General features: G+C 36.5%; 1 protein-coding gene across 1 annotated transcript in view; it reads left to right on the top strand.

Annotated features, from left to right (window-relative positions):
* Positions 1-17,644, top strand: part of FBXL17 (F-box and leucine rich repeat protein 17) — a 491,914-nt gene that overhangs the window by 39,161 nt on the left and 435,109 nt on the right. Inside the window, exon 4 of the mRNA XM_080679035.1 lies at positions 5,885-6,016. Coding sequence (XP_080535161.1) covers positions 5,885-6,016 — 132 coding nt within the window. The remainder of the gene's footprint in view (positions 1-5,884; positions 6,017-17,644) is intronic.

Genomic DNA, 17,644 nt, shown 5'->3' on the forward strand with positions numbered 1-17,644 from the left:
CCTAGCTCCCCTCCACCCGGTTCCCATCCCACCCTCGGCCCTTACCCACCCCCACTGTCCTTATCCATAGGTGTAAGATTTTTGTCCAGTCTCTTCCTGCACCCCCCACACCCCTTTCCCCCGAGAATTGTCAGTCCACTCCCTTTCTATGTCCCTGATTCTATTATATTCACCAGTCCATTCTGTTCTTCAGATTTTTTTATTCACTTGATTTTTAGATTCACTTGTTGATAGATATGTATTTGTTGTCACTTTGTTGTTCATAATTTTTATCTTTACCTTTTTCTTCTTCTTCCTCTTCTTAAAGAATACCCTTCAGCATTTCATATAATACTGGTTTGGTGGTGATGAACTCCTTTAGCTTTTTCTTATCTGTGAAGCTCTTTATCTGACCTTCAATTCTAAATGATAGCTTTGCTGGGTAGAGTAATATTGGTTGTAGGTTCTTGCTATTCATCACTTTGAATATTTTTGCCACTCCCTTCTGGCTTGCATAGTTTCTGTTGAGAAATCAGCTGACAATCGCATGGGTGCTCCCTTGTAGGTAACTAACTGTTTTTCTCTTGCTGCTTTTAAGAGTCTCTCTTTGTCTTTTGCCCTGGCATTTTAATTATGATGTGTCTTGGTGTGGTCCTCTTTGGATTCCTTTTGTTTGGGGTTCTGTGTGCTTCCTGGACTTGTAAGTCTATTTGTTTCACCAGGTGGGGGAAGTTTTCCGTCATTATTTCTTCAAATAGGTTTTCAGTATCTTGCTCTCTCTCTTCTTCTGGCACCTCCATAATTCGGTTGTTGGTATGCTTGAAGTTGTCCCAGAGGCTCCTTACACTATCTTCATATTTTTGGATTCTTTTTTCTTTTTGCTTTTCCGGTTGAGTGTTTTTTGCTTCTTTGTATTTCAAATCTTTGACTTGATTCTTGGGATCCTCTAGTCTACTTTTGGATCTCTGTATATTATTCTTTATTTCAGTCAGTGTATGCTTAATTTCTAGTTTTTTTTTTTTTTGTTTGTTTTTTTTCATATCCTCGAGGGTCTCACTAAATTTATCGGCGGTTTCTAGAAGATTCTTGAGTAACCTATAACCATGGTTTTAAACTCTATATCCAGTAGTTTGCTTTCCTCCATTTCTGTCATTTGTGACCTGTTCCTTTGTCTTTGCATTTTGGCTGCTTTTCTGTGTTGATAGAGTGGCTTTGTGTGGTAGGTGTCCTAGAGGGCCCAGTGGCTCAGCCTCTCTAATTACCTTAGGTAGACACTCTTGGTGCACCCCTTTGTGGGCTGTGTGCACAGTCTTGTTGTAGTTAAGCCTTTATTGTTGTTGGTATCACTGGGAGGAATTGACCTCCAGGCCAATTGTCTGTGAGGATCAGTTGTGTCTATGATGGGAGAACTTCTGTGCTGGAGACACCCTTATGGGGCAAGCCTTGCTTCAGTGGGGCTTTGGTGCTCACTGAGTCTGTCCCCTGAGTGTGTCTCTTATGGATCTGAAGAGTTGTAGTCTGGATGGTCTCTTTCTGACCACTGGGTACATTGGCTCTTGGATCTCCAAGGATAGAGGCCACCCAGCAGGAGCTACAGAGAGATCTGCAGATTCCTTCACTTTGGGGTTTGGAGTTGGCCACATGAGGCCCAGCTGTGAAGCAATGCAAGTTGCTTTTGAGCCTTGGGTCTTCTTTTGGAGGCTCTGGGGCTCTTTGACCCAGCTGCAGTATGTTAGGTTTCAGATTGCAAGGGCCAGGCCATTCATATGCAAAAGCCTCTGTGCACAGCTTGGGTGGGCTTGTAAATTGGGTGGGGCGGGGTCTCAGGGAATCACCAGGGTGGAGCAAACAGCAATGGCTGACCGTCAGCCCTGCCTGGAAGAGGTCCCATGTCTGTGTCCCGCGGCACCATGCAGGAACAATGATCGCTGCAAGCACCTCTGAGAGCAAGCTGCCCTCGAGTTCCGCCCGATGCCAGACAGTCCAGTTTCTCTCCGTATGAGTCTGGGTCTCCAGAGTCTCACCCGGAACTGGAGTTCACAGCAGTCGGGACCATGTATCTTTCTCCTGATTGAAAAAGACAACAGCGTACTCAGTTGCCAGCCCTTTCCACGCATGCACGTACGCCTCTGTACCTCTGCACTTCACTTCTGTACCTCTGCACCTCCGCCAAGTCTCAGTGTGCTTTTCTCTTTCCTTCTAGTTGTATAATTTCCACTCAGCCAGCCTTTCCGGGGTTCTGGATGATACCCGTTTCGTGTTTTAGTTGTAGTTTTGAAGTGGTTGTGTGAGGCAGCAAATTCATATGTTTACTATGCCACCATCTTGGTTTCTCTCTTGGGGCTTTTATTATATAGATACTGATGGAGCCCAAAGCTTTTTCCCAGTTGCATTAGCATATCTATATAAAGATAATTACTTAACATTTATCTTCACTGATGTATTTATTTTTTGTTAATCCTTACCCAAGGATATTTTTCCATTGATTTTTAGAGAGAGAGGGGGAGAGAGAGAGAGAGAGAGAGAGAGTAAGAAACATCAGTGTGAGAGAGACACATTGATTGGTTGCCTCGCTCAAGTGCCCTGACCAAGGCTGGCGATTGAGCCTGTAGCCCAAGTAGGTGCCCTTGTCTGGAATCAAACCTGGGACCCTTCAGTCCACAGGCCAATGCTCTGTCCAATGAGTCAAACCAGCGAGGGTGAAAATTTATATTCTTAAAGCAGATTTTCCTGGGCTTTAGGGTATACTCTTATATATAAACGCTCTTGCATTAGTAGCTAACCTTCACCATTATCCTTAAGGTATTCCTCATCTCACAACATATTAGATGTCCTATTCCTCAGATAAAATTGGATTATACTATAAAAACTTGTGTAAAATTTTTTATTTTTGTTTGTTGTGTTTATTTCAATTGTATTGGCTATATAATGATTTTATGGAAGCACCCTTATTCATACCTTTAGGTTATTTCTATTTTTTACTACTTAAATTTTTTTTCTTCTGCTAATTTCTTATAGTTAAATCTTGTAGACACACCTTTAATTGATTATTCCAAGAGTTTATTATGAAAAAATTTAAGTATATGGAAAATTTGAATTTTACAATAAACACATATCCACTACTTAGATTATATAATTAACATTTTGATATGCTTACTTTACTATATATCTATACAATTATCATTCCTTTTTAGTTAATTTTTTAGTATCCTATCTAATAAAAGAGTAATATGCAAATTGTACCTCCACCAAGCCCACAAGCCAATCCGGAGCGAGTATGCAAATTAACCCAACCAAGATGGCTGTGGCCATGGAGTGAGTAGGAGGCTTGGGTTTCCCCGCCAATGGAGGACGCCAAGCTTCCCGCACACTGGCTGGCCCTGGACTCCACTGAAGGCTACAAAGTTTCAATTATAGAAGATAAATAAATCCCAACAAAAATGGCGGCAGCCATGGAGCTGGAGAAAGCAGGAGGCTTGGGTTTCCCCCGGCGATGGAGGAAGCCAAGCTTCCTGGCCTGCCTTGGCCTCTGCTCAAGGCTACAAAGTTTCAATTATAGAAGACAAATAAATCCCAACAAAAATGGCAGCAGCCACGGAGCTGGAGAGAGCAGGAGGCTGGGGTTTCCCTGGCGATGGAAGAAGCCAAGCTTTCTGCCCGCCCTGGCCTGCCCTGGCCTCTGCTCAAGCCTACAAAGTTTCAATTATAGAAGATAAATAAATCCCAACATAAATGGCAGCAGCCACGGAGCTGGAGAGAGCAGGAGGCTTGGGTTTCCCTGGCGATGGAGGAAACCAAGCTTTCTGCCTGCCCTGCCTGCCCTTGCCTCTGCTCAAGGCTACAAAGTTTCAATTATAGAAGATAAATAAATCCCAGATACCAGCCAATCCGGAGCGAGTATGCAAATTAACCCAACCAAGATGGCTGTGGCCATGGAGTGAGTAGGAGGCTTGGGTTTCCCCGCCAATGGAGGATGCCAAGCTTCCCGCACACTGGCTGGCCCTGGACTCCACTGAAGGCTACAAAGTTTCAATTATAGAAGATAAATAAATCCCAACAAAAATGGCGGCAGCCATGGAGCTGGAGAAAGCAGGAGGCTTGGGTTTCCCCCGGCGATGGAGGAAGCCAAGCTTCCTGGCCTGCCTTGGCCTCTGCTCAAGGCTACAAAGTTTCAATTATAGAAGACAAATAAATCCCAACAAAAATGGCAGCAGCCACGGAGCTGGAGAGAGCAGGAGGCTGGGGTTTCCCTGGCGATGGAAGAAGCCAAGCTTTCTGCCCGCCCTGGCCTGCCCTGGCCTCTGCTCAAGCCTACAAAGTTTCAATTATAGAAGATAAATAAATCCCAACATAAATGGCAGCAGCCACGGAGCTGGAGAGAGCAGGAGGCTTGGGTTTCCCTGGCGATGGAGGAAACCAAGCTTTCTGCCCGCCCTGCCTGCCCTTGCCTCTGCTCAAGGCTACAAAGTTTCAATTATAGAAGATAAATAAATCCCAGATACCAGGGCCTCAACTTGGGTCACCGGGGGGCATGGCCGGCTGGCAAACCAGCACAGTCCCCTCGCCCAGGCCGCCCCATGCCCCAAGGGAATCCCCACCCTGATCTAGGACACCCTTCAGGGCAAACCAGCTGGCCCCCACCCATGCACCAGGCCTCTATCCTATCTAATAAAAGAGTAATATGCAAATTGACCAACACTCCAACACACAAGATGGCTGCCTCCATGTGGACACAAGATGGCCGCTACAAGATGGCCAGCAGGGGAGGGCATTTGGGAGGGACCAGGCCTGCAAGGGAGGGCTGTTGTGGGCAGTTGGACATCCCTTGAGGGGTGCCAGATTGGAGAGGGTGCAGGTTGGGCTGAGGAACACATCCCACCCCCCCCCCCCGTGCACGAATTTTGTGCACTGGGCCTCTAGTATATTTAGAGTCATGTGTTTTTCAGGCCCATTTTAGTATTTTTAAAATTTATGGTAAGTAGTCCTCTAGGAAAATTTTTATTACTAATTTACACTCTTACCAGTGGTTATTAGCATACTTTGAATCCTTGCCAACACTGGGTTTTATTGTTTTTATGTAGCTTTTTGTTAATTTATGATATATAGGTTATTAAAGTAAGTTTCTGATTGTTTTGATGATCTAATCTCCACTGTAGATTTTGAAAATAAATACATGTAATTTGTTCTTTGGTGATACTTAATGTTTTTAAATGGGAGCATTGTGCTTATTCATTAATTATTTAAGGTACAGTTGGGATTTCAATCAGGAAATCACTAGTCCTAACTAGAGTATTAGCTTTAGCACATTCAGCCTTTTTTCTTTTTCACAGAGTAATTGAGCTGAAGGAGAGAAATAATTGATCGGGGTAATCAGAAGTAGAACTAGAATCTTATGAATTACATTCTTTGACTCACTGGTACTTTGCTTCACTTACTGGAACTTTGTTTTGTTTCTTTTTTTAATTCTTTATTCTTTAAAGTATTACATATAGTATTACATATATGTCTCCTTTCTCTCCCCCTCCCCCCCCATTGACCACTCCCCGGCCACCCCCACCCCCCAGCACATGCCCTCATCCTTCTAGTGTCTGTTCACTGGACCTTTGTTTTATTCCTTTATCTGATGTCCCACTCAGTGTAACACTATAACTGACAGAAGACTCAAGAGAAATAAAGATATGAATTTGAAGTGTTACGCAATCTAGGCACTTAGGAGGGCATATAGGAGTTGAAGCAAGGAAGTAGATTAGAAGGTGGAAAGGCTTACACGATCCTGTTCTAAATTATAGACTACTTGTATTTTATTTTAAAAGTAGTTTGTAAACAATTATTTAACTTTGGTATTGCTAGAAATATGTTACCTTTGTTATTTTCTAAGCATTTGGCCAACTCTTTTTGTTTACAGCTGGGCTCAAAATGCAGAGAACTCAAAGATATTCATTTCGGCCAGTGTTACAAGATCTCAGATGAAGGCATGATCGTCATAGCTAAGGGCTGTCTGAAATTGCAAAGAATATACATGCAGGAAAACAAATTAGTAAGTACTTATATCATTTTTGTATTTTTAATTTTGTCTCTTACCTTTGAATTCCTTAGAACTTAGCTTATACATTTTCTTCTACTTAATATTTTTGGTCATTTAGAGGCAAATATTACCTAAGAGCAAGAATTGTCTCAAAACAATGATTTTACAGATTGATCCTCTAACTGTATAGGTGCTTGTATTTGGCAGTTGCATGACAGTCAACCACTCAGGTATATTGGAAAAATTAAAGTTTAGTCGTCAAACATAAGTATGTGGTTATAGTTTCTTCTGATTTTCCTAGAGATTGTAATAATTCAGGATATTTGGGATTTTTTAATAATCAGGAAGATGTGCACTTACAAAGTAGAGTCTTTCACTAAATATGATGAAAATGGGATTCAGTAAATAATCTTGGCAATTACATAAATTTTATATTTTAAGCACATACATGTATAACTTATTCACCCTTAATGTATTGTATGTAATATATTTAAAGCCATTTAGTTTTCTTTTATTGAGATATAGTTCACATATCATAAAATTCACCTTTTTAAAGTGTATTAAGTCAGTGATTTTAGTGTATTCACAAAGTTGTGCAATCATCTTCACCAGTCCTAGAATATTTTCATCATCCCAAAAAGAAACCATATGCTCATTAGCCATCGTTACCTACTCCCCGCTTCCTTCAGCCTCTGGCAACTGGCAGTCTACTTTCTATTCTCTGTGGATTTGCCTGTTCTAGACATCTCATGTAAATAGAATCACAAGTGTTTTTTTGTGTGTGACTTCTTTCACTTAGCATAATGATTTCATGGTTCATCCCTGTAGCATGTGACAGAGCTTCATTTCTTTTTTAGGACTGAATAATATTTCAAATCCATTTAATTTTGATTTAATAGATACATAGTACAAGTTAACAGAAAAAGTTGTCCCTAGGGAGGTACTAGTAGAATTTTCAATGCTGAGAAAAGGTGCACTTTAAAATAGGCAAGATGGCCTTGAATATATATAATATTTTCAAAGATGATTTGCTTTTTGTCTCCCCAAAATAAAGAGATCTTTTTGTTCCCCCATTGAGTTAGTTTATAAAATTTGATAAATGCATCTTATATATTAATGTAAGTTTTGAAAGGTTTCTAGAAACATCATCAATTCAAATAAGACAGTGCTATTTTAAAAGATTCTAGTTAGAAATATTGAAACACTGTGAATTAAAAGTAAATGCTTTTATTACTACATACAATTATATTTATCTCTGAAATTATATGGTAAAAATATTTCACTCTTTATTACATTTAGTTTAAACTTAATAATAATTACTATTGAGGCAGTATGATCTTGTAGAGAGAATAGGTCTTCTGGGTTAGAGAAAATGAAGTTTTGAATCCTGGTATTCACTTACTTGCTTTGTGACTCTGGGAAAATTACTTAAGTTCTCTGAGCCTCATTTGCAAATGAGGTTAATACTTGTCTTTTTGCTCATTGTGGCTTTGCAGATTAAATGACATAATGTCCTAAAATTGTCTAGTACAAATGCTGACACCTGAAAAACTAGTAGTTTTATAAGGTTATGACTATATTTGTTGTCTGTTGGTTTCCACTTTACACTGAAGATAAATGAAAGGATGGTAATCTCAACTTAAAATTTTTGTATTTATCACATAATGGGAATAATTTGTTGAGTGCATAATATTTGTTTTCTTGTTGATTAAACACAGAGAAACATTTTTTTTTGTCACATTAAAATTTTAGTCAGTGGTTTCCCAAAAGAATTAACTGTATATCCTATATGATAAAAGCCTAATACGCCAAGTGTTCTGTTGACGGGTTGGCCATTCAACTAATCAAAGTGTAATATGCTAATGATATGCTAAGGCCGCTCAACTGCTCGCTATGATGTGCACTGACCACCTGGGGCCAGACAGTCGACCTGTCAACCAGTCGCTATGATGTGCGCTGACCATCAGGGGGCAGACGCTCCGACTAGTAGGTTAGCTTGCTGCTGGGGTCCTGCTGATTGGGACTGAGTGAGACAGGCCAGACATGCCCTGGAGCCCTCCCGTGGCCCCTCCCTGGCTGGGCAACCTTCTGCGTCCCTCCCTGGCCCCGATCGTGTGCCAGTGGGGCCTCTTGGCCTGGCCTGTGCCCTCTCGCAATCTGGGACCCCTTGGGGGATGTTGGAAAGCCAGTTTCGGCCTGATCCCGCAGGCCAGGCTGAGGGACCCCACTGGTGCATGAATTCGGGCCTCTAGTGTTTTTTATAACTGTATATATTTTGAAGGTTCTAGTTATATTCAATTTAGATTTTTCCTAGTATTGTTTGCCATTAAAAAGTTGTTATATATTTAAATGCCAAGGGAATCAGTTTTGTATATAGGGTTATTTAATTAATATTTGATTTTATTGGAAGTGTGAAGTAATTTCACCAGATATTAAAGCTCAGTTTAATAAAGTTTTTTTTTCCAATTTAAGATTTATAGAAAGAAAAATTTAGAATAATTTGAACTCTTATATTGGATAGTTGCATTATTGATAACTAACTTCCCATAGGAACCTTGCTTTGTGTTTTGAGAATTTATGAAATAGAGAAATATTTGAATTATTTGCAAAATTACAATTTTAAGTAGTTGCGTTGTTTAACTCTGATAAGTGTTATTAGTCATTTAACAATGAATATTTAAAACTGGGTAAGTAGAAATAATAGTGGTCTGATTAAAGGCAAATAATATTTATATATGCAGATATATAATTGATATTGCATATGTCATTACAAATAGGAAATATAGACATGGTTAAATAGGACAAATATTTTATTTTATTTATTATTATTTTTTAAAATATTGTTCATATTATTACAATTGTAAATAGGACAAATATTTTAAATTCACAACTAATAGAAATATTTAGGAGAATACTGTGTAAGGATGCCAACAGAATTTAATCTGTGCAGATAGTAATCAACCACATTATTTTGCTAATAACTCTCTTATTAAATTGAATTTTCTCAAAGAGTTTTAGAGATTTATTTTGCAGTCTATGTAGCATCTATGCTATGTAGCATCATATCATAGTGTTTTTATTTAAATATAAGCTTCGTTGACTTTAAAATACCCAATTGGTTGTTTTTAAACATTGGTAATATTTTCCCCCCCATGTTATATCTTGGCCTTTAGATGGCAGCATTGCCTTTGTGTATTTCAGTGACAGCTTTTTGTGTCCTTGATATAACTATAAAGATGCAATGCTTTTGACACAGTTTGTGCAGATATTATGGTTTATTTTTAATTTTTGTTTTTTAGGTGGTTTTAATAGTAAATTTTTTATTGAAATAATTTAAATTATTAGGTGCAGCTAGAATGTTAAAAGATGAACTTTCTATTTTACACGAAGTAGCAAGATATTCAAATATCCTTATTTGTGACACTGGTTTAAGTAAGATAAACTTTAGAATAGGGGAAGGATACCTGTATTTACCAAAGGGAAAACTTTTGTTCACATGGAAATTGAGGACAGTGACTTGACATTTTAAGACTAATGAATTATGGTGACGCAAAGAGTTGAGGATTTACATCTAAAATCTTTCCAAAAGAGAATGAGTTTGTGTTTTAGTCATTTTTGAGTTAAACGGGTGCCATCCAAAATACATGGATGTATTTTGCATTCACTATAAAACTCTTGTAGAGAATCTAGAAATACTAGTAGATGTGAGGAATACAACTATAATGAGGGTCTAGTATATTATATACATAATTTACCTGTTTCTGGCAATAGCTTTCATATCACTCCTGTGCAATACTTACTCCAAAATTATTTAAAAGGCATATTTAGTTTATGTGTATAGTTATCGATGATCTGGGAACCTCATTAAGTATACTAGTATTCTCTCTGCTTCTTTCTTTGTTTAAGTTCTGCTTCTCTACTTTTTGAACAGAGGAGCTCTTTGGCCAGCTTTTTATTCAGTTGTAAAATCATGGGGCCAGATAGATTGTCTGTCAATTGTTATCCAATGTGATGTTTTAAAGTACTTCCTTAGGATTTTATGAATTATGAAAATAGCTTTTATCCTGAGTCCCGTAGTCATCATATTTGATACTAGATTATATGTGTTGTGGTATTTGTTATTGTTTTTAAAAATATTTTCTGCTTTGTAGACTTGAGTTGGGAACTAGTGTAGATTTCTGAATTATCGAGAAATTAGTACTGTATTATGAATAGATTTTAGAAAGTTTTAGGGAAATGTTTCTTGATTAAATTTGATTTTCCTGAAAGTTAATTGTGACCTTTTATTTTATTTCAACCTTCTGGTGAATTGTTTTTTTACTAGTGTTATAATTCTGTGACATCTCCTAGTGTCTTTTGTCTGTAACATTATTTGTAACATTGTTTTTTATTTTGTTATCCTTTGGAGGCTTACACAGATGGCATAGGATCTAAAGTCAGCTCCAGGCTTTCTTCCAGGTTGGAAGAATCTGAGGGGTAATTGAGGCAAATGCCTTGTTTGAATCAAACTGAGCTTAGTTCATTCCTTGATCCTGCAGTTTCTTACTCATTTGATTTTGGTTATCTTAAATTTTGTACATTCTTTTCCTTGTTTGCAGAAAGGATATAATACCACTACAAACATGCTCTTGTGAGGATCAGACTAAATGAAATTAAGAGGGAAAGTACCAAATGTGTTTTATGGTCCCAAACATAGGACATCTTCAATAAGGGTTACTTTTCTTCCTCTCCCTACCAGAGTTTACTTTCTGGAGTCTACCAATTTGAATTGGGCCGTGTCAGTGCCTAACATCACCTACTATGTTCTTATTTCACCCATTAGCTTTCCTGCAGTTTAATTATTTTTTGCTGCTTGCTTTGATTTGAGACTCTTGCAACAGCAAAATAAATAGGCTGGTGGTCATGTTACCATCAGCTGGGCTATGTAAGGTAAACATTTATATCAAAGCCTAAATAGTAGTAGTTAACTCAGTATTATATGTGTTTCTTCATTCCTTTACTTTTCCACTCACAGTTCATATAGTAAAGGATTTGGTCCTCTCCTCCCCTCAGTTCTCTCACTATACTACTATCTTACTTCTCAAGCATTTCTTGTGAGGTAAGTTTACTTGTAATCTCAGACATAAATAATTTACATTTGTGAGGGATTCTATTTTCACTTCAGCCTTTAAAGCCTTCCAGAGTAGATATTCACCTTCATTGCCTCTTCCCTTATGTTTTTTGGAAATATTTTTTATTGAGTTTTAGAGAGAAGGGTAGGGAGAGGGAGAGCATAACATTGATCAGCTGACTCCTGCACACCCTTACCAGGGATTGAGCTCATAACCTAAGAATCGAACCAGCAGCCTTTTGGTGCATGGAACAATGCCCAACCACCTGATCCACTCCAGCCAGGGTGCCCTTTACCTTCTTAATGGATGAGGTATTTTCTTGCACAAAGAGTGTAGTTTCCAGTGAACTGTGATGCATGACCGTGGCATTTTAAAGAAGGGGACCTAAAGATACTGAGCTGCATTTTATTGTATACTGCATTTCTGGATCTTGCTGTCATTTGTTGATTTAAAAAAATAGTTACTAGTAGTTACCTTTTATTGAGTATTTATAACGTACCAGGCGCTATGCAATTGTAAATAATTGTAAATAATTAATCCTCACAACTACCACAAGCAGTAGCTTGTTTTCATTCCATTTTACAGATGAGTAAATTGAAGCTTAGAGAGGTTACGTAACAACAACTAAATGTCAAAGTTAAGATTTTAACCCAGAGCTGTTAGATTCCCAAACCTTTGTCCCCAAGCCCCTTTGCTTTGCATGGATACATTACAGATGGGGCTAATCCATATGTCTTTGAACCAAGCAGTAATTTCCAAAAGGCATTATCTCCCTTTAAAACACTGACAGGTAGTGTGAGATATCAAAGGAAAAAGTTAATTATTGCCATGAGCAGAAGATCTTTTTGCTAGGATGACAGCTGATTTCAGGGGAAGCTGTAAGTACCAGTGGAGATATATTAAAATCTTTTCTGGGAAAATTAGTAAAATTATCAAAGGAGAAAACTCTCTTCAAGATAGTGCTTAATGTTGATGTTAATCTTGTACAAATATGGACATAGTTAACTTAATAGTAGAATTACACTCTTTATGTAAAAATTTTTACTTTGCAAAGTCGTAGCATTTTATATTTTTTTGTTAAATTTGGATTCAGATGCTAATACCATTTCATTTTTGTCCAGCATATCTAACAGAAATTTTAACTCTATTTCAAATGTTCATTCAATTTAGTTAACATTTGAATACCTACTATGTGCCAGGCACATATGAGAGGTGTTGAGAAATTAAAAAGGAGTTATACTGCCAAAGAGAGGTGATTTTGGTCTAGGCTAAAGTGCTATGGAAGTGCCAGTCATAAAGTAGTTACTTGTGTGAGAGGTAAGGGAGGAATGGGTAATTCTATAACTAGTAGGTGACATTTGAACTGGGTCTTAAATGATATATAGCGATATGATGATTGTGAAGCAAACATTTTCTGGGGAAAAGTGATAGCAATTGGGAGAAACAGCATTAACAAAGACAGGCATCAGGAAAATATATGGAATGTTTAATAAGTAGTGTATGTTACAGTAAGATTAGCTTGCAGGCAGCGTGGGTCAGAGAAATGTTAATATTTGGGTCTGTAAAGGAAGGTAGTGACCAGGTTGTTAAGTTTCTGGAGTCTTATGCTAAGGAATTTGGATGTCTCTAAGTAATGGGGATCATAGCATGGGATTTCACCAAATGTGAAGCGTGATTATATTTTTGGGTTTTTAAGTTATTTTTTAAATTTTGAGAAATTAGGGAAAATACAGAATACTAGAAAGAATAATAACACTCATATGCCCATTACACAAACATTGGCAGTTATTCTAATTTTGTTAATTTGTTTCTTATTCTTGAATTAGGAAAGAGATAAACTGTAAGTCTTTGTTGTTTTGCATCCAATGTCATCTTACTTTATCCTTTTAGTTTTAAATATATTTTTATTGATTTCAGAGAGGAAGGGAGAGGGAGAGAGAGATAGAAACATCAATGATGAGAGAGCATCATTGAATGGCTGCTTCCTGCACGCCCCCTACTAGAGATGAAGCCTGAAACCCGAGCATGTGCCCTTGACCGGAATTGAACACAGTACCCTTCACTCTGCAGATCGATGCTCTACCCACTGAGCCAAACCACTAGGGGCTTCTCATTTCATTTTTAATTTGTACATTTCCTCTTCATTTTCTCTTATCATTTTGCTTTCTTCCAATATGTGTTCATACCTTCAAGCTCAGCTAAATATTTTTTGTCAAACATTAAAAATTCTACCAAATTTATTACTTTCTTATATTATTTCTGCTTCCTGTATTTTCCTCTTTTTTTTTTTATTAACCCATTGATAATTTGTTGTAGCTTTCAAGGCTTTAGTTTAGTCATGTAAATTTCTTGAAATTGGAGATGATGTCTTATTTGAAAAAAACCTATATCTATTTTTAAAAAAATCTTTATTGAAATTATTACATATGTCCGCTTTTTTTCTCCCATTGACCTCTTCTATCCTGCCTCCGCCTTCACCAACCTATTGTCTGTGTCCATCGGTTATGCATATATGCATACAAGTTCTTTGGTTAATTTCTTCCCACCCACCCACCCTCCGCCACCTTCCCTCTGACATTCCACAATCTGTTCCACACTTCTGTGTCTCTGGATCTATTTTGTTCATCAGTTTATTTTGTTCATTAGATTCCAAATATGAGTGAGGTCATGTGATACTTATCTTTCTCTGACTGGCTTATTTTGCTTAGCACAATACTCTCCAGCTCCCTCCATGCTGTCTCAAAGGGTAACTGACTGTATGTTTGTCAATGTTTCAACTAAATGGTTACTTTTTAGGATTTCTTTTTTTTCCCAATATATTTTTTTAATTTATTGATTTTAGATAGAGAAAGGAATGAGAGAGGAGAGAGAGAGAAAGAGAAACATCGGTTTGTTGCTCCACCCATTCATGAACTCATTGGTTGATTCTTGTATGTGCCCTGACCCAGGATCAAACCCATAACTTCAGCATTTTGGGACCACGCTTCAACCAATTGAGCTACCCAACCAGGGGGCCATTTCTTAAAAATTAAATTTTTTTCTGACAAAAATTTTAAAGTTTCTGAAAAGGACTATTAATGAAGATGAACCATTCTATACTCAAGTTCTTTTGGTTTAGTTCTTGAAAAAACTTTGTTAATAACTGAATCGGTGAAGTATTCTTCGTTCTGTAACAGTGTCAAGTGGTTCTCCGTTAGTGTTCATACCAGAAGGGTGGCAATGATAGTTTGAGGAAGTAAAATCCCAAATGAGTCTGTCCTCCTCAAGAATTAAGTACAAAATGACTTCTTAAAAGTGAGTGTTGAAACTTGTGGTTTTAACATTTTTTAAATTGCAAGTTACCTGTTATATGTTTTCATTTCTTGGTTTATATCCCATTGACAATATTTGATTTAAGTGCTTCCACCAATGCGTTTCCTTTTTTTTTCTGCTTTCAGACAACCCAAACAAAAATCTCTAAAGACTATTAAGAATTGTGGTCTTTTGTTCTTTGGTCATACTTTAATCACTTGATTCTTGAAAAGATGAAACTTAACAAGTTGCTTGCCTCTGTGGTTGAGTTTGTTTAGAAGAGCTTGCTTTTATTGTTGCAGTTTAGAAAGAGATTGTTAAATATACTATTTGATACATACCTTGGTTGCTTGGTACCAAAAAAGTGCACCAAGCAGATCTCACCTAAAATTTTGTTAGAACATTGAAATTGCATGCTTTGAGAATATTATAACATACAGAAATTACACTTACAAGTATTTTTAAAATTACTTTGCATAAAATTATTAATTGCATAAATTAGTTGCATTTATTTTATCATTTTTTTGTTCTTCAATATGTTCTAATAGTTTTATAGAATCAAAAATTATAGAAAGACTAAAAAAACATAAATAGGTATCTTGTTAGAATAATGCTGTTTGTTTTTTCATTTTCTTAGAAGATTGTAATTTGGAAAATTTAAGGAAAAAAAAACTAGTCACGTGTTGGTTCAGCCAACTATATTGTTTAACATTGGATTAATTTGTGTTTTGTTTTTTTTTCAATATGGAAGTGATTTTTTTTCTAGTATACTTAAATGGCTTTCTTCCGTAAAGTCCAAGTATATAGGAATCATTTATATTAAAGTCTATTTGAAAGTCATTTTTTTTTTCAAATATACTTTATAGAATAATATTTTTAGATGACAAAATCAAGAATGTAATTACGCTGATTGCTGATCTGTATAGGAATAGGAGATATTTCACATATAGTCTTTTACATAGAGGTAAATCATTTTCAATCCAGTGCATGCATTTGCCCAGTGTCACAGGTTAATTCTTCATACCTGTGTGCCTTTCCCCTTTCTTTCTAGCAAGGCATACCTTTTTCAGCTGTTGCTGAAACTTCCTTCACTTATTGGAATCAACATGTAATCAACCTTCATACTTACTCCCACCTTTGAGGTTCTGTATTTGTACATGTCCAAGTTTAAGTATTTATTTTTTATTCATTATAATATTAAAGGTACATTAAATTTGCATGCATATATTACTGGTCATGTACTTCCTTCTTCTGACCCTACTTTTAAAAAGTTAAGAAAAGTCCTATTTCTTAAAAAAAAATAGTGGCTTAACCTTGAAAGTGATTTTAGAAGGCTGTTAAACCAGCTTCCTGCAAAAATCCCTTTATTGCAGCTTCCTACAAATCCCTTATTGAATACTGAGCCATCCATCATTGTGCATGTGTGTGTTTGGGTTAGGTTTATTAATAGATGAATATTCAAGAACCCATGCAATATTTTAATAACACTTTAAAAATTATGATTAAAATGATTCCTAAATGTATTTGACCAGATTTTTCTACTTTTTAGCATTTAAAAATCATTATTAATGCCTTTTTTTTAAAAAAAGGTTACATATACTCATCACATTATTTAAAAAAGACTAGATCATTTTTTCAGTACTAACTTATTCTCACACTAAATTAGTAGTATAAGAACCTATAATTTGACAATTGGAATGACTATCTCTTGTTAATGTGTGCATTGTTTTAGGGGACCTTTCCACTTCAGACAGTGTATGGCAATACCCACTAAATAGTGGTGCTCGTAAAATTTTGGTGGTTTCATTTACTATTAACATGCTCTTTGACAACTGGCCTTCCCTAATCTCACATCATGGGTTTGAAACTTTTTTCTTAAAGCTTTATAGTTGAATTACAATATATTGTGTCCTTTGTTTTCTCCTGGAAAAGGATTTAAACAAATTTTCTGTTGCACTTGTTGAATATGTATTTCATTGTAACCACCATGAAGTTTGCAGCATTTAAGAAGATGAAGAAGCAAAGATAAAAGGTACACACTCAAGAAGGCTTGGTTTCACAGTTGGTGCATAATCCTTTCTGCTGTCATTGGTACCCTAACCCTGTACCTACCAGAACAAAAGAAACTGAATTGGAAATTGTGGGAGCTGGGGAACATTCAGTTGGCAGCCCATCGCATGGCCCATAGGCGTTGTCAGGTCTCAGTTTGATGCCCTTTATTCTTTCTGACAGATGTGAGGTAGGGTCTATGAGGGGGAAGTCATTACTAGAGAGAGGGCAGTGTCAGATCAAAAGTAACCAGTGATCAAACAAGGTAAAGGGCTGTGGAAAATAGGCTCTTTCTGGCCTCAACACCTGCCTGATCACTGAAGGGAATAGTCCTATGTGTCAGACCTAGTTGATTTTCTTTGAAGTACAGTGAATTAAAAGTCAGAATGGAAGTTTAAGTGGAGTACAGAAGACTTTTACTTCCTATTCTTGAGCAATTTGGGTGTTTACATTTTTTACTTTAGTTATCTAGAAGTTAGAGAATTCATTCTCTGTTAAATAAAATAATAAAGGTTGCCTATATTAACTTCATTATCACTATATTTTTAGAGATAGTAATAAACAAACATTTCAATGTAGTATGGAATGAGGTTTATAAATCACCAAACTTTATTTCTTTCAAGCATCTAATTATAACTTTAAATCATTGATGATCTGGTAAAAGTAGTGCTTTAGCAGATAGTCTAATGTATTATTTAGTAAATTAATCTAAGGGAAGTATGTTTCTGATCTTAAACATAATACTATTTAAATGTAACACTCAAGTGAGATTTAGAGTCTGTTAATTTCTGTTTTTAAATTTTTAGATTAAATATACTATATATGTTGATCCCTTGCATTGTACATCTTTCATTTCTAAATTATATTCTTTCTTAGTTTCTGTTTGCTGCAATTTCTGTGATTTGATGTATGGGTTAGAAAAGTTGTTGTTTTAGGTGATGAGGGTAGTTGGTCAGGAATATCTAATTAATTACCAGTTTGGTATGGATTTAAGTGAATTTTAAGCTTACCAAGTGACATTTATGTTTTGTTTATGAGTTTAGAGTGTCATTAATAATTTAATAAATCCAACCATTGTCATTTTTATAGGGATAAAATGATTGTACTGAATTTATTTGATTGCTAGATGCATTATTGACTCAATGACAGGTTCTCAGAGGAAAAAAAGAAAAACTACATTAAAAGTATT

The sequence above is a fragment of the Plecotus auritus genome (assembly GCF_963455305.1).
Source record: "Plecotus auritus genome assembly, chromosome: 7".
NCBI lineage: Eukaryota > Metazoa > Chordata > Mammalia > Chiroptera > Vespertilionidae > Plecotus > Plecotus auritus.